The 24028-nt window shown below is 39.1% G+C and overlaps 1 protein-coding gene across 3 annotated transcripts in view; it reads right to left on the bottom strand.

The window, feature by feature from the left end:
- Window positions 1-1746: 1746 nt before the first annotated feature.
- Window positions 1747-24028, bottom strand: part of MSH3 (mutS homolog 3) — a 223320-nt gene continuing 201038 nt past the window's right edge. For 2 of the 3 annotated variants that reach the window (XM_023545593.2, XM_003407981.4), the window contains 3 exons: window positions 20065-20194; window positions 12996-13167; window positions 1747-10386 (listed from right to left, as the gene is read on the bottom strand). In XM_023545593.2, coding sequence (XP_023401361.1) covers window positions 10278-10386; window positions 12996-13167; window positions 20065-20194 — 411 coding nt within the window. In that variant the 3' untranslated portion in view covers window positions 1747-10277. The remainder of the gene's footprint in view (window positions 10387-12995; window positions 13168-20064; window positions 20195-24028) is intronic. The other variant, XM_064273635.1, reaches the window with a different exon arrangement.

Below are 24028 nucleotides of genomic sequence, written 5' to 3'. Positions count from 1 at the left end.
AATGCCAAGACTTCTAGAACAGCTCACCCATCTACATTTTAAAAAGGGAATTAGAACTCAGCTAAGAATAAAATAGATACTCGACCCATTGTAATGTTTTCCTTCTATCTATCTACTTTTGGCCTGCCTACTAAAGTTGTGGGATTTAAGAAAACTTTTATTTACTAGGGAAAGAAATTTCTTTTTTTTCTCTATTTGTGTTCCATCACAACTTCTTTCAGTGACCACTCAACATGGATTTAATCTTAAATTCTGTAAGTGTGTAAGGCTCCCATTATCATTAGCACATTTATTCCCAGTAGTATCTACTCTTATTCCATTTTCAAGGAATTGTAGAAAGTTTTTCCATATCATTCTACATTCATTTCGACCTTAAATCTGGACTCATCATTTAAAAACCTTAATTATTCATGGAAACACCTAACATTTCATTCAGTTTATATTATGGTAATGGAAAATATTTCTCATACTTCTCCATGCTGACCAAAAATTTTTATCTTTATTTTGATTATAACCTCCGTGTCAATTTTAAGATGCTAGTAAACCTATAAATAGATTGTTGCACCAAACCAAAAAAACCAAACCCATTGCCGTCGAGTTGATTCTGACTCACAGTGACCCTGTAGGATAGAGTAGAACTGCCCCATAGAGTTTCCAAGGAGTGCCTGGTGGATTCCAACTGCCGACCTTTTGGTTAGCAGCCGTAGCACTTAACCACTATGCCACCAGGGTTTCACAAGGTTCTATAATTCAAGTATTTGGACATACCCACCCTTCCAACTATGCTGGACCAGTGAGGTTCTTTGCTTCTAGGAGGCTGGTTTTCCAGTGTATTCATGTATGGTACCAACCTCTGGCACTTTCAGGAAACCAGATTAATCACTTGTATTGGTGTTCAGTGCGGCTGTCAAGCTCACAGCTCCTTCTGAGTAAAGTGAAGCTGCCATTCTGGACAGAGCAGACTGGACAGAGTGATTGCCTGTCCAAAGGCTTGCTAGTCTCCAGGCTCCCAGCTGCTCATGAGGTGGCCCAAGATAAACACTGCCTGACAGGAACAACACTGATTGCCCGAGCCAGTCAAGTCTGCCTTCTTAGAAAAGTTGAAGGTGAGAGGGAGTAAGAAATTGGTAGTAGGGGCAGAAACTGAGACACTTGAAGAGAAGGCAACGAGTATAAGCCATGGGAAAGCAGAGGCCAGGGAACAGAAAACAGGGTAGGAAGTCAGTAGTAGCAGAAACAGCAGAAACAAAGGCAGAAAGAAGCTGATTCACCATAATGGTGGAGTGGCTGCCAAGTCGGGAGAAAAGGAAATCTACAGCTGATGAAGTGACAAAATAATAGAAATTGGTTGCAATTCCTTTTCTTTCATAAGCCCAGGTTGGGCCACTGTTTCTGTTTTCCCTACTTTCAAAGTATCCTCTAGTGTCTTTCTGTTCTTTGCAACTTAAAAGAATTTATCACTATTAACTAAGTTTGCAATTATTCATTTAAACACAGATCAATGTATTATGACAAATTGCAGTTCTGAAGGAATCATTTTAAGTTCTTAGCTGTGATGGGGCATTTATGTAACATTTAATCTTTCAGTTGTGAGGCCTGTAGCTAAATTGCCTGAATCTAATTGGGTGTCTTATAATTGACTACCTACACTCACCTACCACTTGCAAATGTATTTTTTACATTTAAATTAGATGCCTTGAAATCTCTGGTACTCACATCTGTCTTTCTTATAAATAAGGAATTGCATTTTCTTTCTTCCAGAGAACACTACCTTACTGGGTTTTTTTTTTTTTTTCCAAACCTCACTCCATGGTTTCTAATATAGCAGGGATTGTTCTGGAAGGTGCTAATACTACAGGCCAGCACTCACTTGCAAGGGGACCTGTTTGTTGCTTATAGAGTATGAGTCAATTCTTGGGTCCATCAACAACTCTTTTCTGATTAAGTTCATCATGTTTTTGTATCTACAGCAAAAGAATATTTTAGAAACCAAGCTTATATACTGCAAGAAAAGCTATTGATCGCTAGAAAACTGTAGTTGCTCAAGGTCCTGAAGCAGAATTAGTGCTTGGGGATATTTTTATTACCTCCTTTCCTGACAATGCTATGCATTGATTTAAATATTTAGAATATACAGCAGAGAGTTTGTGAACAATTTGAGACAAAATGCATGCTTTTTACAGACACATCTTTAAATCTCAACACAAAAACGCAACTTTTAATGTTTGTTTCTGCCTGATATTCTGTTAAATCTAAAGAGCTTGGAGAAATTAACAGCCCATGGTTAGATGCAGAAGTGGTTTCTGATAGATGAGAGGTTGAAGGCATTACTGCCATGTTTCTCAAACATGATCCTTTAGCTACTTGCACTGCGATCACTTTTGATACTCAGTTAAAAAATGAAAGTTTCCTGGGCTCCTCGCCAGATCTAAATCAGAATCTTAGAAGAAAGGGTATATAATCCAAGGAATATGATTTTTGGCAAGTTCCTTTGGATGCAAGATCACCATGTAGGGAGATACAAGAACGAGAAGTGGGAGAGACAGCAGAGAAGAGACGGAGAGAGGAATTAACATTGATGTTCCTGGGTCCCAACCTCAGAGATTCAGGTTCAGTAGAACTAGGGTGGAGCCTAGAAATCTGATTTTAGAACTCTCCTTTGATGATTCTGAGAGGGCCATCTACGTCCAATGAGGGGGCATCATGGAAGCGAGATTTAAAAAAAAGGCGGCATGAGGCTGAAAAGGAGATTAAAAAGACACACATTCCTAAAGTCAAAATAAAACTGTTCTGAATGTTTAAAAAAAAGGGGGGGGAGGCTACAGTTAAAGGCAATGAAGGGAGGATTTGAGCACAGGACTAAACTAGAGAAAAGGATTCTTCTTCCCAGCTCAGTAATTTTTCCTGCAAGAAGAGAGCCCTGCTGTGCTTCTCAGGAAGTCTTGTAGGTGCACATCCTTCACCATGATTTCCTGGAAACAAGGCGGGTGACAAGTTATCTTCGGGGGATTTAGTTTCAAAACCAGACTAGGTAATAAAGCTCTAATATGCCAATTAGCAGAGACATGCAGTTCCTAACCACCACAATACAAAGCATTTATTAAGCACAGACAGAAACAATTGGCAGGTCTCTGGGATAAAAATCAGTTTATGGAATGAGTAAGAAAAAAATGGATTTTAAGATGACATTTAAAATCTATCAAGTCAGTCACTGTGCCCATAAACATTCCCATAACTGGGATAATCATATCACTTATTAACCAAAATGGGATGCTTGAGTAAAAGGGGCTGTTAATAAATATGTCAGGAAAACAGGTGTAGAACTGTTAGATATCTTCCCAGTGGTAATACTTCTCTGGACATTAATAAACATAACAATAATCATATATACTAACTGCTATGTTCCAAATAGGAACCGAGCTTAATTACAGTTAGAAATCACAGTGTTAAGTTCCTTTCTCTCTCCACCCATATACTTGGTGTAGAACATCAAATAGAACTTTTATAATTACATGGCACAGCAGTAATTAATATTGATCTCAGAACTTAGTAAAGGTCAACATTAATTTGTAGACCACACTGGATCCAATTTAGTCTATACTCCAGGATTCACACAGTGGGCACTGTTTCACCAACCTCATTACCACTACAATCACCACCGCTCATGCTTGGACAAATTGTCAGAAGAAATGTTTATTTTTTTCATGTTTTAAGATACTGTAGACTTCTGTAAGCATCTTGAACCCTCATAAAATGGTGCCTTGATTATGAAAAGAAGCATTTTTTCATTGCGGTTCTGACCCAAAATGGCTTGGTTTTTCTTTTTCAACAAATATTTATTGAAGGTCTGTAATATGCCATAGGAGCCCTGGTGGCTCGGTTAAGAGCTATGGCTGCTAACCAAAAAGTCGGCAGAGTGAATTCACGAGCTGCTCCCTGGAAACCCTATGGGGCTGTTCTACTCTGTCCTATAGGGTCACTACGAGTCAAAATGGACTTGATGACAAATGGATTTTTTCTTTTTTTTGGTATAGTATGTCATACTCTGCTCAGTAACAGTAAAGCAGAGGACAGATGGACCACACGGCTGTCAGCTCAATGAAAAATATTGTTTAGTCCTTTGTAATCACTGAGACCAGTGGTTCACAAACTGACTGCCTAGTAGAATTACTTGGGAAGCTTAACAAAAAATATGATGCCTTGCCACACAAAAACTTGTACATGAATGTTCAAAGCAGTATTATTCATAGTAGCCAAAAAGTGGGAACAACCCAAATGTCCATCAACTGATGAATGGATTAAAAAAAAGTATATATACACAATAAAAAATAGTATACAGTATATACCAATGGTATATATACCAACAGTATATACCATATTGTATATTGTATGTGGTAGACACATACAATCTGTTTGTAGCAATAAAAAATAAAATACTGATACCTGGGTTCAACATGGGTGAATCTTGAAAATATTATGCTAAGTGAAAAAAGCCAGACACAAAAGACCACATTTCGCATGTTTCCATTCATATGAAATGACCAAGCAAAAAACAAAACAAAACCCCAAACCCATTGCCATGGAGTTAATCCCGACTCATAGTACCTTTACAGGACAGAGTAGAACTGCTCCACAGGGTTTCCAAGGAGCTGGGCTGGTGGATTCTAACTAACGACTTGGTTACCCGCTGAGCTCTTAACCACTGTGCCAGCAGGGCTCCACGAAATGACCAGAATAGTCAAATCTATAGACATGGAAACTAGATAAGTGATTGCCTAGGGCTGGAGGCTTTAGGCAGGAATTAGAAGTGACTGCTAAGAGGTAGCTGTTGTGGGCTAATAGGTAGCTGTTGTGGGTTAATAGGTAGCTGTTGTTAAGTGCCTTCGAGTGGATTCTAACTCATGGCAACCCCATGTGTGTCAGAGTAGAACTGTGTTCCAGAGGGTCTTCAAGGCTGTGACCTTTCAGGAGCAGATCACCAAGCCCATCTTCTGAGGAGACTCTGGGTGGGTTTGAACCACCAGTCTTTCAGCTGTGACAATATTTAACTTTCCAAATTTCATATGACCTTATTCCTCCCGTGCTCTAGTTTCTCAAAGCTTCATAATTCTATTTCTTATCAAATATTCTTATGTTCCTAGTGATGAGCTGGTGGCTTTATACAATTATTTTAGTTAAAAACAGAAAAGGTAGATTCCTGCCACACATTTTACCCAGTGTCAAATTATCTGAACTGAAACAAATAAAAATATGGATTAAATTTTTGTATCACACTTTAAAAGCTCACTTTAGGCTTCAAAAGGTTTATACTTTTGAAAGTTAGGAAGATAAAAAAACAGGAACCTGAAAATAGTTTTCTACACAAAAGACCTCTGTCTCCGATGGCGCTACTTCAAAGGGATAAAAATGTTCTAAAATTGATTGTTGTACAGCTCTGTGAACATACTAAAAACAACTGAATGTATACTTTAAATGTGTGAATTGTATGGTAAATGAGCTAAATCTCAATAGAACTGTTAGAAAATTTTATGCTTAGGTCTCATTCCCAAAGACTGCAATTCAATTGGTTTAGGTGGTGCTTGGGAATCATAATTCTAATACTGAGTGTGGGATAAAAATTAGATTCTTATATTGTTCCCTTTAAAATTTTTTCTTAAATTATAAAATTCAATTTTTTCCTTTTGAAATTATAAACTATGGTCCCATGATTTTTAAATATTCTTATAATACTATATTATTATGGTAGAAGACATTTAAAAGCCAATGTAGAATAATCCACATCAATGAGAGATGAAGGATCAGGGAAGCTGAAGTTGAAACTGGTATAAAGGTGTTTTGGTATTTATTCAAGGTTGGCTTTATTAAACTGAATGGTTAAAGAAGGTATTTGAGGAAACTGGTGGTTGTTAATACAGAATCATTAGTTCTTAATTTGGAATTTTTGGGCTAAAAAGACAAGTCACTTAAAGAAATATATCATACTTCAAAGTTGATATCCTTGACATTGGCCATAGTCAGCCCTGTCTTCCCTAGCTTCTGGGTGTGGTATCCAAAACATTTAACCACCAGGCTCAGGCCCATTCACATTGAATCGGAGAGCCCTGGCGAAACACCAGCAGCCCCACACTCACATATGAAGGTTATGTCTAGCACTAGAATTCACCCCTAAGTTTGGTATCTGGAGTATGTGCCTCATCAAGCTGCAGCTTTCCTGCCCATCTACACTGCATTTGCCCAGTCTTTGTGACGGGGATTCTGCCTGTTTTCTTTCAACACCCCAGGACCCTGACTGGGAATGACCTTTGCTTAGAACTGCAGCCTGATCTCCCCAACTTGGAGTGGCCTGCCCTTGCCCAAGCTGGCTGGCCTCCTGCTTCATGTTGGAGAATCTACCCTGTAAAGCTTCACACTGTAATTGGCTAAATGCTGACTATGTCATAGCCTGGACACACTGCTCCTGGAACCTACACCTTCCTGGATGCCGATGCTGCTCTGGACCAAGCCAGAGATGGCCCTGAATGTTCACGTGGACACTACCATTGATTGCTGGTACCTGCAGCTCCCCAGGCATGGGTGTGCCATTCCTGGAATCACTTCCTTTCCTCACTGGCCTGCCACAGTAGGCTATACCACTACATTTTTTTGTTTGTTTGTTTAAGGTGAAAGTTTACCCAGCAAATTGGGTTCTCATTCAAGAATTTCTACACAAATTATTCAGTGATACTGGTTACACTTTTCACAATGTGTCATCATTCTTATTATGTTCTGATTGTATCATTTCCAGTAGTTTCCCTGCTCCCTTACCTTCTCATCTTTGCTTTAGAGTGATTTTTGACCATTTGGTCTCATATAGATGATTTTTTATAAAGAAGCTCATTACTCATAGTTGATAGTCTTAATTTTATGAGCCAATCTGTTATTTAGCTAAAAGGTTACCTCAAGGGACAGTTTTGGTTCAAGGTTTAAAGCGTATCTCAGGGCAAGAAGTCTTTGAGAGTCCTCTAGTCTCAACTAGTCCAGTAAGTCTGAACTTTTTAAGAATTTGGGTTCTGTTCCACATTTTTCTCCCATTCTATCAGGATCCATCTGTGTGGCCCTAATCAGAACGGTTGGTAGTGGTAGCCAGGCACTATCTAGTTCTTCAGGTCTCTGGATAGATAAGGCCATGGTTCCTGTAGACTATTAGTCCTGGAGACTACCTTCTTCTCTGAGTCTTCGGTTTCCTTCTTCCTCTTTTGTTCTGGACGAGTAGAGACCAATGGGTTAGGGTTAGGGTTAGGGTTAGGGTTAGGGTTAGGGTTAGGGTTAGGGTTAGGGTTAGGGTTAGGGTTAGGGTTAGGGTTAGGGTTAGGGTTAGGGTTAGGGTTAGGGTTAGATGTTAGATGGCCACTCGCAAGTTTTTAAGACCCCAGACACTACTCACCAGATTAGAATGCAGAACATAAACTTTATGAACTATATTATGCCAACTGACTGAGTTATCCCATAAGACTATGATCTTCAGCCTTCAAACCCAGAAAATCAATCTTGTGAGGTGTTTGGCTATGTCTAGGAAGTATACGTAACTGTGACCCCTGTGTGGTTTGTTATATATATGGATATACATGCATGCACACACATACCTGTATGTACATATACCTACAGATACATCTATCTGTGCATACATATGTACCCACATATTCATACCCATACACATATATGCCTATATCATATTTGTGTAACCACAGACATATTTTTTGGTTGTTGTCGCAAAATTGTATTTGCCATATCCTTTACCAAAAAAGTCCTTTTCTCTTGTGCACTTCTTAGTGACACCATTTACTTTGGTCAAGCTGTGTGCACTTCTCCCACATTTGCTGCTTCCTTTTCTATCACCAAAAATAACAAGTGTCTACTATCTCAAGTGTGTTCTTCCCACTCCCACCCATACCCATCCCTGGTGATCGCCTATGAGCATTGGTTTTTGTATATGTATCTATTCTTGTCTTCCTATAAAAGTACAATCACATAAAACCTGTCCTTTATTTCACTCAGCATAATGTCCTCCAGATTCGTCGAAGCTGTAAGATGTTTTAAGGGCTCATCATTATTCTTGATGGCTGTGTAGCATTTCATTTTATGTATGTACCACATTTTGTTTATCCATTCATCCACTGATGGGAATTTAGGCTGTTTCCATATTTTTGCTATTGTGAATAGTGCTGCAGTGAATACAGACGTGTATGTGTCTATGTCTCTTTTATTAGATCACTAGGTAATATACCTAGGAGTGGGATTACCTTTGAAATTTTGTTAGAAAGAATATAAAACACAATCATACCATTTTATTCTTTTTTTAAAATTTAAACAGTATATTTCAACTGAGTCTATTTTGAGAAATTTTTGAGAATTCCCCCATACCTTAATATTTCGGGAATGATGGTGGAATCAATCACAGTACATCATACCCTAAGTAGGAATCAGATGGCTAAGGTGAATGACTCAAAAGTGTAGTAACCAACCACTCATCACCAACTAGGGGAGAATGTACTGATTCCAGGCATCACTGGTAGGGCCACTGTGGGTAATGATCTGGAAGAAGGAATTAAAAAAACGCTCATCAAATGTGGGGAAGACAGTTAACTGAGCGGGAATAACAAGAGGATGGGAAACTAGATGGACAGCTTTTGTGTAAGATCATATACTCAGAAACAAAAAGAACACACAGATATGAGAAGTCAGGTGTTCAAGTACTGTAAAAAACTCAGGGGATACAGTTGAGCACGTGCTCACCCAAAACATGCAGGGAGGGAGCGCTGTTTGGAATCTTCAAAGCTGGGGAAATCATAAATTTGTTACGTGAATTAATACAAAGGTCTAAAATTAGTAAATTCAGTTCTGTATATTGGTATGGTAGGTGCAACAACCCTGGTTCCATAATTAAAGCTAAAAATATGACAATTGTCAGATATTTGAAAACTTCAAAAATTCAACAGAGCATACCATAATTTTAAACAGGTATTTACTAATTAAAGAGCTCTGGTGGCACAAATAGGCCTGGTGGCACAGTGGTTAAGTCTTCGGCTGCTAACCAAAAGGCTGGCAGTTCGAATCCACCAGTCGCTCCTTGGAAACCCTATGGTGCAGTTTGACTCTGTCCTATAGGGTTGCTATGAGCTGGCTGGAATTGACTTGGCGGCAATGGGTTTTGGTTTGGTGGTGCAAAGGGTTAAATGCTTGGCTGCTAAATGAAAGGTTGGAGTTTTGAGCTCATACAGCGGCTTTGTGGGAGAAAGATCTGGCAGGTGATCTGCCTCAGTAAAGATTTTAGCCTGGGGGGACCTCATGCCATCAAGAAAGCAGTGCTGGGAGCAGAGCGCATCCTTTAGACCCAGGGTCCCTGTGCAGAGAAGCTCCTAGTCTGGGAAAGACTGATGAGAAGGCCGAGAGAGAGAAAGCCTTTCCCTGGAGCTGAAGAGCTGCATTTAGACTTTTAGCCTACTTTACTGTGAGGAAATAAGCTCTTTGTTAAAGCCAAAAAAAAAAAAAATTTTTTTTTTTTAGCCTAAAAAACTCTATGGGGTAGTTCTACTCTGTCACATGGGGTCACTATAAGTCAGAATAGACTTGAGAGAACCCAACAACATTCATTAACTGTTTATTAATTGAATGAATGACAAATAATTTCATCTAACTTTAAATGCTTAAAATTATAACAATATTTATTTAGATTTTCAAATTTCATATGGCCTTATTCCTTCCGTGCTCTAGTTTCTAAAAGCTTGATAATTCTATTTCTTATCCAAAATCCTTATGTTCATGGTGAATAAACCAGTGGCTTTATACAATTATTTTGGTTAAAATGAAAGTGTAGATTCTTGCCAAACATTTCACCTAGCTGCAAATTATCTGAACTCAAACAAATAAAAATACACAAATTAAAGTTTCTGTATCACTCTAAAAGTTCATGAATTGTATTCTATCACTTCAGGTTTTACTTAGGGGTTTTGATTTTATATGAAGCTTACTGTCCGTTAAATTTTCTAATTGCATAGCAGAAGTCTTCACATTTGAGAGTTTATGCTTTTAAAAGTCGGAAGACAGGAACCTGAAACAGGCTTTCTACACAAAGGTCTCCCTGTTTCCAACGGCACTATCCCGACGGGGACATTCCAATGGTCACATTTTTGTGGTGCTCACATGTCACATGAAGATGGGTTGTTCCTGAAGAGTTGTTTTGTGTAGGTGATATTTTTAATTCTCCATCTTTTTGTTCAAAAACGTAGTCTTCATTTTAATCAGGAAGACAGGTCTGTAATTTCTTCTACTGCAAACTCGTCTGTCCACTTTTGAAGGTCTTTTGCATCATTTACTGTCCATAACTTTGCAAAATGTTTTAGCCTTTTCCTGGAGAGAAAATAAAATACTACTTACTTTACAAATGAAATTGTTGGGGGATAATACAACTCATTGAAAGCTATGAAAATGCATATGACACTAGAATACCAGAGAGGACACTGTTGATAGGAAGCTCCGTCAGTGTCACCCTTCTGGTGAACGGAGTTTGCAGTGCTCCTGCTAGAGTCAGGGGCCAAAGTTGCTGGTCACCACAACTGCTGCCTCCAGGGAGGGGGAACACTGCTTCCTCCCCCTCTAACTCATACAGAGGCCGTCTGGGCATGCAAAGACAAAAGCTCCTGATGAGTGCGGCAGGATAAAAAAACTGATTTAATAAAAAAAAGCCAGTTAGTGAAAAAGCAAAATGCCAGTATAACACAGACCTACTTTTTTCTTCAGAAGTACAAGCCCATTAAGTATTCAGGGTCTGGAGTCCCAATTACTGCTTTGCCAGTGAACAAGCTGTGTGATCCTGGGTCAGTTTCCTACCCTTGCTTGGCCTCATGTTCCCCAACTATAACATGGAGTTAATAACAGTCCCAACCTTACAAGGCTGTCATAAGGATCAAGTGAGTTAGTGCACAGAACCCAATTAGAACAGGAAAAGGCACACTGTCTGGGCTGCTGCAAATGACTGGTCAGGTCTGTTATGGCACACAGTAAGCACTCAATGTATGTTAGCTATTAGAATGGAAGGCACACGATTTGATTTGGTTTCTTTGATCTGGTCAATGGAACTGACGTGATACGTACTTTTAGTGAAAAGGTAAAACAGCAAACATAGTGTTGCAGTAAATTATCGTATTCGATCTCATAATAACTACTTCTAACAATTCTCCTGTCTTTCAAGATTAACTATAGATTCCAAAATGTCAATACTAATTGGAGAAGTTAAAATATTTATAAGTAATCTGAATATTATTACTGTTGCTTTATAGGCTATATAACAGCAACAAGTATAAACTATTATATTTTATTGCCATCTTATCCTTTGTAGTAAGGTTTTATTCTAGTTTCTTCAGGGAAAAAAGAAAAATAATAAGACAACAACAAAAGAGGATTAAAATTTGTCTCTGGGCTTTGCAGAGAAGTTTTTTTTTTTTTTTTTGAACCATGTTGGCACAATAGTTAAGTGCTCAGCTGCTAACTAAAAGGTCGGTGGTTCAAATCCACCCATTGCTCTATAGGAGAAAAGGCCTGGCAATTTGCCTCCATAAAGATTATAGCCCAGGAAACCCTAAGGAGCAGTTCTACTCTGTCCTGCAGGATTGCTATGACTCAGAATTGACTCGACAGCAACAGGTTTTTGGTAATGATTTCCAGAACTAAATACAATTGTTACAGTACAACTCAGAGACCACCGGTGTCAAGCTTTTCTATTTGATCACAGTCTGTTCACTCATTATCACACGGTTATAACCAGCGCAGTAACGTCCTGCCCCAGGCAGGTCAGACTCTCCAGGCTGTAAGGGACTGTGCAAAGGTGAAAAGTATAATTTCACATTTGGGAAACAAAAGTCTGTAATTTATTATTAACATGTTATTTTCCTAGGTATACCTTTCTTCTGAGGTATATCTCAGGTTTACATTAGAACTAGCTTATATATTGACTACATACTGACTGGATGTCAAGGATAAAAGATGGAATGTGTTCACATACACATTCTAGGAGACAGAGAGAATCCAGTTTAGAATGAAAAATCTGTCCCAATCAACAAAATCAGTGGCATATGGATGCTATGATTACGTGGTATATAATATTACTATTTTCATTCATGTCCTGACAGAATTCTTCATTTCTGAATACAATCACTGCATATGTGAATGCAATATATGATTACAAGTACTCTGTCGTTGTTAGGTGCTGTCGAGTAGGTTCCAACTCATAGCAACCCTACGTACAACAGAATGAAACACTGCCCGGTCCTGCACTATCCTCTCAATTCTTGTTATGCTTGAGTCCATTGTTGCAGCCACTGTGTCAATCCATCTCATTGAGGGTTTTTCTCTTTTTCACTGGCCCTCTACTTTACCATGCATTATGTCCTTCTCCAGGGACTGATCCCTCCCAATAACACGTCCAAAGTATGTGAGACATAGTCTTGCCATCCTTGCCTCTGGTTGTACTTCTTCCAAGACAGACCTGTTTGTTCTTTAGGCAGCCCATGGTATATACAATATTCTTCACCAACACCACAATTCAAAGGTGTCAATTCTTGTTTGGTCTTCCTTATTCATCGTCCAGCTTTTGCATGCATATGAGTACTCTGTAGGTTCTAAATACTGAGGTTTCTTTCAACAATTTTTTGTATAATTTAATGTTCGAAGCAACTACGTGTTGGTACACATTAAGGAACTAACTTAATTCTTGAGACTAAAAAACCAATTTACCAACTTATCACCTAAAGATCTGAATAGGGAAGATGGACTGAATTCACATGAGCTTTGCCAAGAACGGTTTTCGTTTTATCACAATTAGATGTTCCAGAATATCTGTCGAGGTCTATCTGACATTCATTTACAGGTCTATCTGATGTTCATTTACAGGACAACCCCCCTTTCTTGGACCATGGGATGACTGAATCATAAAGCAAACAATGAAGCACAATCATTCTGACCTTTTCATATTCACTAATCCTTCAAGATCTTTTGATTTGCGAGCTGCTGTCTTTAAAATTTCTCCAGGAACATCTGCTAGTTTAGCCACATTGAGTCCATAGCTCCTTCCTGCAATTCCTCTGGTTATTTGATAAAGAAAAGTGACAGAGGAGGGGATTTGTTCTTCTTTGCCTACAAAAAAAAAAAAAAATTTCAAAAAAATTTTTTAACAATAACAAGCTGAAAAAGTATTTTGTCTTATACAGCTTGCAGAAAAATTTGAACTAAACTTCTACATCAAAAAGAAAAAGATTCTGATTTGTGGTACAATTATATAATGCCTCCTTTAAAAACAGATAAGGAAATATTACCTAATGCCCATTGTAAATAACAAGATTGGGAAATTCTGGTTTATTAAATACTCTGGTTAACTGAGAGTTACACATATTGAAGTAGATACTGTTCACTACCACCCAGATCCCCCTTTAGGACTGAAGGGTTTATGCCTACAGCTGAGGACTGTGGGTTATTATTGCTGGAGGGGTGATAGCCCACAGTCTTCAGCTGTATGCCCTCTTTGGGAATTGCCTCAGCTGAAGAGAACTGGTTCATCCAAGGTCATGCCCCCTTCTTGGGGCAGCCTGCATCCAATAACTGGTTACCATGGGGTTGGTAAACAGCCTCTAAGATGGCTGCCAAAGACCCCACCTCTGGGTATTTATACTTTTGTAAAATCCCCTACCCTGGAATATGGGCTGGGCACTTGCTTCTGACAAACAAAATGAAAGTGATGGGATGTCCCATCTAAGATTAGGTTACAAAAAGACTGTGGTCTCTGTCTTGAGCACTCTCACTTCCTTGCTTCCTTGCTCTGAGGGAAGCAAATTACCATGTTGCGTGGACTGTCGTCTGAAGACATTTACCTGGAAAGAAACTGATAACTCTGGCTAATAGTCAGCAGGGCCTGAGGTGGGCCAACAGCCACGTGAGTAAGCTTGGAAGTGGATATTCTGAAGCTCGCCAATAACCGTGTGAACAGATTTGGAAGTGGATCGCCCCAGTTGAGCCTTGAAGACACTGTTGCCCTGACCAGCACCTTGACTGCAGCCTGTGAGAGATCCTGAGCTAGAGGTGTCCAGCTAAGCTGCCTTGTATTCCTAACTGACAGGAACTATGAGATAATAAAGGTTGTTTTAAGCTGCTAGGTTTCAGGTGGTTATGCAGCAATAGACAACTAGGCCCTCTCACCCCAAACTGAAGCAACTTTGAATCCCATCCTCAGAGCTCTATATAGGGTTGGCTGAAGCCTTGTAATGACTGCAACACAGTCCAACTTCTTCCTCTGGCCAGTCCTGCCCTCAGGTGTTGACCTCCAGAACAGTATCCAATAAACCTCACACATGTAACCCTGAGAGTCTACTTCCCGGGGAACTCAGCCTGTGACACATATACAAGCATATGAATTAAGACCTTTTAAAGAATTAGAAAGGATCCCTGGTGGCACAACGGCTAAGTGCTCAGCTACTAACTGAAAGGTCAGTGGTTAGAAACTACCAGCTGCTCCACAGGAGAAAAGACCTGGTAATCTGCTCCAGTAAAGATAAACTTTAAAAAACCCCAAACACATTGCCATCGAGCTGATTCTGACTCATTGCTAACCTATAGGACAGAGTAGAACTGCCCCATAGGGTTTCCAACACTGAGATCTTTACAGAAGCACACTGACACATCTTTCTCCTGCAGAGTGGATAGTGGGGTCAAACTGCTGACCTCTTGATTAACAGCTGAGCGCTTAACCACCGTGCCATGATGGTTCCTCACCAGTAAAGATTACAGCCTAGGAAACCCTATGTACCAGTTCTACTCTGTCCTATAGAGTCACTATGAGTTGCAATCTACCCGACAGCACACAACAACAGCAAACAGTCAGAATATAATGAAGTGTGATAATATGAAAATACTACATACAGTTTAATCTTTGATAAATCAAAAGCACCTCAAGATCCTGCAGTTTTTACGTAGCTTTATCATGAAATTCAATATAATTATACTGTGGTGCAAAAAATATTCAAGATGAACCAGATTTACAATGATTTCTAATTTTTAGTAAATTTATTTTAAGTTTATCAAAGGTTTTTCTCATACATTATTTCACTTGATAAATGTGTGCGCTTTTGTTCTTTTATCAGCTAACAAGCCAAAAGACAGAATACAATAGAGAACAAGGATAATGGAATTTTACTTAACCTCCTTCTCTAAGAATTCAGCAACAGGGAAATAATACCCTTCTTAATTTTTTTTTTAAGGGTGGGTGCCAGAAGTGGGAGGTGAAGAGAATGCTGACACTCTTAGGAATACACAGACTAAAACACTCCATTACAAAGTACTACGAATACCTTTGCCTTCAAATAAAACCTAAGGAACACAAAGAGCAGGTGAAGAAGTAGGTGGGAACAGACTAGGGAAAAGGAATACAGACACCAGTGCCTGACAACTAGATAATTTTTTGTTACTCTTCGATGCTCACAAGACCAAGAGGGAAAGAAGCAGCAGTAGGCAATCAAAAAAGCAAACTCTTTTAATTGTTAAGACAGAAAAATGGACTTTATCACTTCAACAGGTTTTAGTCCTAGCTGATCTCCCTGCCTCCAGCCTCTCCACTGTAATCTATCCTCCATGCTGGTCTTTCTAAAAAATGATTTGTCCGTCCGTCCGTCCAGAGAGCATTTTCTGAGAGCCTACTAAATGCTACAAAAAATGTAACTCCCTTGCTTAAAAACTGCTTGGTTGATAGCTTTTTTTTCTTTTGAAAATGTATTTATGTATCGCTAAATTACATAAAATATTATATTGCCCTGAACAAGTTGTTAACAGACCTCAGTACAAATTGTTGCTGAATTTGCCATCAAAAGCTAGTCTCTACACTAATACTAATTTTGGTACTTCTCACACCATAATCACCTGTGGGAGCTCTTTCGTGGTTATTTTCTGCCTCAAGTTTATCTTTTATCCTTCTCTGTAGTACATACCTGAGTGAGAGACAGTGAGAGTGTGTGTGTGTGTGTGTGTTAAGCAATAAAATGTGGAACCAAAGAGGGCCAGAGAAAATGAAAAAAAAAAAAAAAAACTTGTTTCTCTACAGCCTCACAACAAAAGTTCTTAGAACTTAACTACTTATAAACTATGACTCCTTCTTAAATGGATTTTATTGAAAAGTTTATCCGGTACTACTTAAAGTCAGTGAAAGTTATAATTCATGTTTCTATTGATTACAGGGAAACTAGGAAAATCCTATTTTAAAACCTAACTTCACTAGGCAGTTGTTATGAAGAGAAAGGGGTAGGTTAAAGATAATGGGTGGAACCTAAATATCTAAACATAGCCAGGAATGATACTAGAAGAGTAGACAATGAGCCATGCCTTAAAATTCTGAGTGAAAATGATTTTAACCTAAAATTCTAGCCCTAGCTGAATTGTCAATCAAGTATGAAGGGATGATAAAGACATTTTTATTCATGCGAAGCCTCAAAATATTCACCTCCTTTTAGTTGACATTATTAGTAACTTATGCAAAATCTATTCTGCCCCTAAGGAAACCCTGATTTTGTAAGGAATCAAATCCCTCACCATTTAACTCGTGGAGTAGTGTTCTCATATACAACTACAAAAGCAGGTCCTGATTAACTCAGGCCAATCAAGGTCATTCCTGCCATCCCTGCTTCTAGGGACTGGTTTAAGGAGGAGCATATGATTCAATTCTGACAATGAGATGGACCAATAAAATGCTCAGGAGCATCTGAGAAAGCCTTCCTTGCTCCTTTAAGTTAGAGTCACAGGAAATGCTGGTCCCTTTTCTTCCTTTGGACATTGTCATTTCTGGATATGATGTTTGAAAGAGCTATCTTGCCACCAGCCTGATGATGAAGCCAGCAGGGCAGGAAGGCAGAGCCTGGACAATTGCAAAGAGGAGGAGCTGTAGCCCACTCTTCCTCTAAGGGTCTTATAATGTGAGATTTTATATATGTATAGATACATAAATAAATACCGTTACTGTTTGAGCCAATGTGAGTGTAAGTGTTTTGTTATTTGCAATCAAATGCACAGAAAGAGGGTAAAAGACATCCTAAGATGATGGCAAAGCAGGTCCCTGGACAAGAGCTGTGCAGCATGCCCAGGCAGTAGCCAAGTTCAGAGGAGCAGAAGGACAGAGGACTCCAAGGAGGAATGACCCCCAGTGGGTAAAAAAAGTGGAAACACTGGTCCAACCGTGGGAAAATATCTATCTAGAGAGGTGTTTTACAAAGATACAGAAGGGCACAGGAGGATTCAACTACAGACAGAAAGAAACGGGAAAAAACAGGGCAATTATTACCTTCAAGAAAACAGAAAACATTGTAAAAGAAAGAAAATGCACTGTCTTAATACTTGGCTCTTCAGTAAGCAATATTTACAAGGTAATAATAGTGAAAACAATGAAAAAGAATAAAACAGAAAAAATGTGAAATGATTATACTGTGAAGACAGAGGAAGCCAAGAGGTATGTGAGAGGCTGAAGACTCCCTGCTAATTTAATGAGAAGTTAAACAATAATGTCTCAATTTGATGGGTCAAGAAACAGGAGAATATGCCTATTATTTAGAAATATGGGAGAAACAGATTAAAGAGTTAAAGTAGTTGCCTCGGGATTGGAATGGGGAAGGGGCATGGAGTGGAGGAAAGGAAGCAGAGGGCTGCTGCTTGTTAGCACAAGTCTCTTAGCATCATTTTGTCTTTAAAATTATGTTTATGGATAAAAATTTAAGTCAATAAAATAAAATGCCAGAAAACTTAAGGGAAAGATATAATGCTCTGGGTGAGTAGTCAGTTCACATCAAATGCCTAGTAGCACTGACATCTTCCATCCCCTGTTGGTGAACTCTGTTCTGTTTATCCCACTGGGTTTCAGTTTCTAAGACTTCTCCTGCCATTTTGGATACAGATTAGTAGATACAGAGCTGATCCTATGAGAGAATTTATGATGTGTTTTTTTGAGACTGCATGGTGGTGAAAGGCAGGAATTGCCTAACATTAACTTTATCTGAGGTCCAGTGCTTTGTTTTCTTTGGGACACTTGCCTGATTTCTTTTTCATGTCTGTTCTTATTACTTTTCCAAAATAAAAGGTGGACTCTGGAGTGTCTTGGATAATGGGTTTTCCACGGTAGCTCACCAGTTGTGCAAACTGTCACTGGCCCATGACTGGTAGCTTAAAAAAATTACTGATGAACAAGGAAAAAATTATGCTAAAGCCTCCTATGTTGCGTGCGGCACTTGAACTTACTTCTACTGGCTGATGGCATTCTTTTTCATGAACTGTCTCATTTCTGTGACACTAGTAATAACTGGAAAGGCTAGAAAAGATATCGTTGACCCCACATACCACTTTACCTCTCTGAGACCGTTTTCTTGTGAAATTAAGATAAAACACATAAAGCTTCCAGCAGAGTACATGGCCTTTGTTATTGTATGTCGTGGAGTCGATATACGAGTATTACATATAGCAACCCCCTATGCCAGAGCAGAACTCCCCGAGAGGGTTTCCTAAGCTGTAATCTTTATGGGAGAAGGTTGCCAGGTTTTTCTCCCATGGAGCACCTGGTGGGTTCAAACCACCCTTTTGGTTAGCAGCTGAGTGCTTAACCATTGTACCACCAGGGCTCCTCTATAGCCCTTAATAAACCAAAAAAAACCCAAACCCATTGCCATCGAGTTGATTCCGACTCAAAGCGACCCTACAGGACAGAGAAGAACCGCTCCCAGAGTTTCCAAGGAGCGCCTGGTGGATTCAAACTGCCGACCTTTTGGTTAGCAGCTGTAGCTTTTAACCACTATACCACCAGGATTTCCAATGACCCTTAATAGTTAGTAATAAATGTTTAACGATATTATGGGAAATAAATTGAACAACTAAAAAGATGACTAATAACACTCTGCACTCAACAGGGCATCTTTCCTGAGATATATCATGTGAGAATGTAAGGCTCATAAAAAGACCAGACTTAATGGTCTGACTGAGACTGGAAGGACCCCGGTGATCATGGCCCCCAGACCTTCTGTTGGCCCACTCCAGGAACCATCCCCAAGGCCAGCTCGTCAGACATGGGTTGGACTGGACAATGGGTTGGAGAGGGAATGCTGGTGAGGTGTGAGCTACTTGGTTCAGGTGGACACTTGAGACAATGTTGGCATCTCCTGCCTGGAGGGGAGATGCAAGGGTAGAGGGGCTTAAAAGCTGGCAAAATGATCACAAAAGGATAGAGTGGAAGGAGGGAGCAGGCTGTCTCATGGGGGGGGGGGTAGTAATTGGGAGTACCTAGCAAGTTGTGTATGGGTTTTTGTGTGAGAGACTGACTTGATTTGTAAACTTTCAATTAAAGCACAACAAAAATTATTAATAAATAAATAAATAAAAGAACATCTTGTGATTAAAGTTTAAAAAAAAAAAAAAAGAACGTAAGGCATGGAGAAAAACTTAAGTGCCCCCTTCATTCTCCTCTTGTAGAAAAAGGGTTGTCATTCCACGTGGATAAGGAAGACTACAGAAGGACTCAGAGCGGCAAGGATAAATGCAAGTTCCTAAGCTTTTTTTTAAGCTTAGAGAAAATGCATTTGCTGTTGTTGTTAGGTGCCATCAAGTCTATTCCAATTTGTAGCGACCCTACGCACAACAGAATGAAACACTGCCCGGTCTTGCACCATCCTCAAAATGGTTACGCTTAAGTCCATTCCTGAAGCCACTGTGTCCATCCATCTCGTTGAGGGTCTTTCTCTTTTTCACTGATCCTCCACTCTTTCAAGCATGATGTCCTTCTCCAGGGACTGATCCCTCCAGATAACATATCCAAAGTATGTGAGACATAGTCTCACCATCCTTGCTTCTAAGGATGGTTGTACTACTTTCAAGACAAAAATGCATTTAGACAAACATTATAACTGACATTCACAGCTTGTATTATTTACAAGCAATAAGTGCTTGTACCTATAAACTTTAAATTGTCAAACACGAAAACCAGCAGCATTCTAACTATACTTTTGCAGGAATATTTCATACCTGGATCCTCTTTGCTTTCATCTTCATTGACCAAGAATCCCATGTGATAGTTCCCCACCTGTTGTGAGTAACTTTTTTCTAGTTCACAAACTGGTGGATAATGAGTGACAAACAGGGTTAAGGATTTCACCTAAAGCAATAAAACATACAGTAAATATGAATTTATTTTTAAATTTTATTTTATTTAAAACTTTTCTATTTTGAAAGAATTCAAAAATTCATAAAAATTTCAAGAATAGTACAATGAACATCCATACACTCTTTATTTGGAAAATTCATTAATATTTTGCCATCTTCTCTATTCCTCCCTCCCTCCCATCTCTACACACACATACACTCACACTTCACACCTAGATACTTAAGCTTCAGTCTTCTAAGAACAAAAGTATTATCCTACCTAATCAGAATAAAATTATTACTCAAGACATTTAACATTGATATCATTATTACTATCACCTAATAGAGTCCATATCTAAATTTCCTCAACTGATCCAATGATGTTCATTATAGCATTTAAAAAAAAATCAAGGATCATGCATTATACTTAGTCCATTAATCTAGAAGAGTTCCCTAAGCCTTTGCTTGTCTTCTATGATGTTAATATTTTTACAGTGTACAGGACAATTGTTTTGTATAATATCCCTCAATTTGGATTCGTCTGATTATCTCCTCATGGTTAGATTCAGATCAGACATTTTTTCCAGGATTATTACATATCTATGTAGGTGACATACCCTTCTCAGTACTTTCCATTAGGAAGCATGTGACGTCAATTTGACCCAGTAATGGTGATGCTAAGTTTAATTACTTGGCCTAAGTGTTATTGCTATTGTTGTCAGGTGCCTGCAAGTTGGTTTCAACTCATAACAACCCTATGTACAAGAGAACGAAACACTGCCTGGTCCTGCACCATAATTACAATCGTTACCATGCCTGAGCCCACTGATGCAGCCACTGTGTCAATCCGTCTCATTGAGGGTCTTCCTCTTTTTTGATGACCCTCTACTTTGCCAAGCATGATGTCCTTCTCCATGGACTGATCTCTCCTGATAGTATGTGAGACAAAGTCTTGTCATCCTTGCTTCTAAGGAGCATTCAGGTTGTACTTCTTCTAAGACAGATCCGTTCATTTTTTTTGGCAGTTCATGGTATATTCGATGTGCTTCACCAACACTATAATTCAAAGGCATTGATTCTTCTTCCGTCTTCTGTATTCATCGTCCAGCTTCTGCATGCATAGGCTTAGGTCAGACACACTTTAGTCTACAAGGTGACATCTTTACTTTTTAACACTTTAAAGAGATCTTTTGCAGCAGATTTGCCCAATTCAATGCATCGTTTGATTTCTTGACTGCTGCTTCCATGGCTATTGATCATGGATCCAAATAAAATGAAATCCTTGACAATCTCAGTCTTTTCTCTGTTTATCATGATGTTGCTTATTGGTCCAGTTGTGTAGATTTTTGTTTTCTTTATATTGAGGTATAATTCATACGGAAGGCTACAGTCTTTCATCTTCTTCAGTAAGTGCTTCAAGTCTTCTTCACTCTCAACAAGCAAGGTTGTGTCATCTGCAAAACGCAGGTTGATGATTAGTCTTCCTCCAATCCTGATGCCCTGTTCTTCATATAGTCCAGCTCCTCGGATTATTTCCTCAGCATTCAGATTGAATAAGTATAGTGAAAAAATACAACCCTGACCACACCTTTCCTGACTTTAAACCATGCAGCATCCCTTTGTTCTGTTCAAACGACTGCTCTTGATCTATGTACAGGCTCCTCATGAGCAAAATTAAGTGTTCTGGAATTCCCATTCTTTGCAATGTTATCCATAATTTGTTATGATCCACACAGTCCAATGCCTTTGCATAGCCAATAAAACACAGGTCAACATCTTTCTGGTACTCTCTGCTTTCAGCCAGAAACCATCTGACATCAGCAATGATACCCCTCATTGCACACCCTCTGCTGAATCCAGCTTGAATTACTGACAGGTTCCTGCCAATGTACTGTTGTAGCTGCTTTTGAATGTTCTTCAGCAAAATTGTACTTGCGTGTGATATTAATGATATTGTTCGATAATTTCCGCATTTAGTTGGATCACCTTTCTTGGGAACAGGCATAAATATGGCTCTCTTCCAGTCAGTTGGTAGCTGTCTTCCAAATTTCTTGGCATAGATGAATAAGCACTTCCAGTGCTGCATGTATTTGTTGAAACATCTCAATTGGTATTCTACCAGTTCCTACCTTCAGTGCAGCTTGGACTTCTTCCTTCAGTACCACTGGTTCCTGATCATATGCTGTCTCCTGAAATGACTGAACATTGATCAATTCTTTTTGGTATAGTGACTCTGTGTATTCCTTCCATCTTCTTTTGATGTTTCCTGTGTCGTTTAATATTTTCCCCATAGAATCCTTCACTATTGCAACTTGAGGCCTGAATTCTTTCTTCATTTCTTTCAGCTTAAGAAATGCTGAGTGTGTTCTTCCCTTCTGGTTTTCTAACCCCGGGTCTTTCCACATATCATTATAATGCCTTATTTTGTCTTCAAGCCACCCTTTGGAATCTTCTGTTTAGCTCTTTTACTTCATCATTTCTTCCTTTCACTTTAGCTACTCAACATTCAAGAGCAAGTTTCAGAGTCTCTTCTGACATCCATTTTGGTCTTTTCTTTCTTTCCTGTCTTTTTAATGACCTCTTGAGTTCTTCATGTATGATGTCCTTAATGTCACTCCACCACTAGTCTGGTCTTTGGTCATTAGCATTCAACGTGTCAAATCTATTCTTGAGACCGTTTCTAAATTCAGGTGGGATATATTCAAGTTGTACTTTGGGTCTCATGGACTTGTTCTAATTTTCTTCAGGTTCAACTTGAACTTGCATATGAGCAATTGATGGTCTGTTGTGCGGCTGGCCCCTGGCCTCATTCTGACCAATGATATTGAGCTTTGCCATTGTGTCTTTCCACAGATGGAGTAGATTTGATTCCTGTGTATTCCATCCAGCGAGGTCCATGTGTATAGTAGCTGTTTGTGTTGTTGAAAAAAGGTATTTGCAATGAAGAAGTTGTTGGTCTTGCAAAATTCTACCATACCATCTCTGGCGTCATTTCTATCTCCATGACCGTATTTTCCAATTACCAATTCTTCTTTGTTTCCAACTTTCACATTCCAATCACCAGTAATTATCAATGCATCTTGATTGCATGTTTGATCAATTTCAGACTGCAGAAGCTGGTAAAAATCTTTAATTTTTTCCTTTTGGCCTTAGCAGTTGGTGTGTAAATTTGAGTAACACTCGTATTAACTCATCTGTCTTGCAGGTGTATGGGTATTATCCTATCACTGACAGCATAGTATTTCAGGATAGATCTTGAAATGTTCTTCTTGCTGATGAATGCAACACCATTCCTCTTCAAGTTGTCATTCTCGGCATAGTAGACCCTATGATTGTCTGATTCAAAGTGGCCAACACCAGTCCATTTCAGCTCACTAATGCCTAGTTTATTGATGTTTATGCATTCCATTTCATTTTTTAGAACTTCCAATTTTCCTAGATTCATACTTTGTACATTCCACATACCGATTATTGATGAATGTTTGCAGCTGTTTCTTCTCATTTTAACTCATGCCACATCAGCAAGTGAAGGTACCAAAAACTTGACTCCATCTGCATCATTAAGGTTGACTCTACTTTGAGGAGGCAGCTCTTCCCCAGTCATCTTTTGAGTGTCTTCCAACCTGGGGGCTCATCTTCTGGCACTATAATCAGATAATGTACCTCTGATATTCATAAGGTTTTCACTGGCCAATTTTTTCTAAAGTAGACTTCCAGGTCCTTCTACCTAGTTTGCCTTAGTGTGGAAACTCCTCTGACACCTGTCCACCAAGGATGACCCAGCTGGTATTTGAAATACTGGTAGAAAAGCCTCCAGTATCATAGCAACACACAAGCCACCACAATA

The sequence above is a fragment of the Loxodonta africana genome, chromosome 2, assembly GCF_030014295.1.
Source record: "Loxodonta africana isolate mLoxAfr1 chromosome 2, mLoxAfr1.hap2, whole genome shotgun sequence".
NCBI lineage: Eukaryota > Metazoa > Chordata > Mammalia > Proboscidea > Elephantidae > Loxodonta > Loxodonta africana.
Note: the sequence above shows the minus strand (reverse complement) of the source record. Positions and strands in the feature narration are given on the sequence as shown.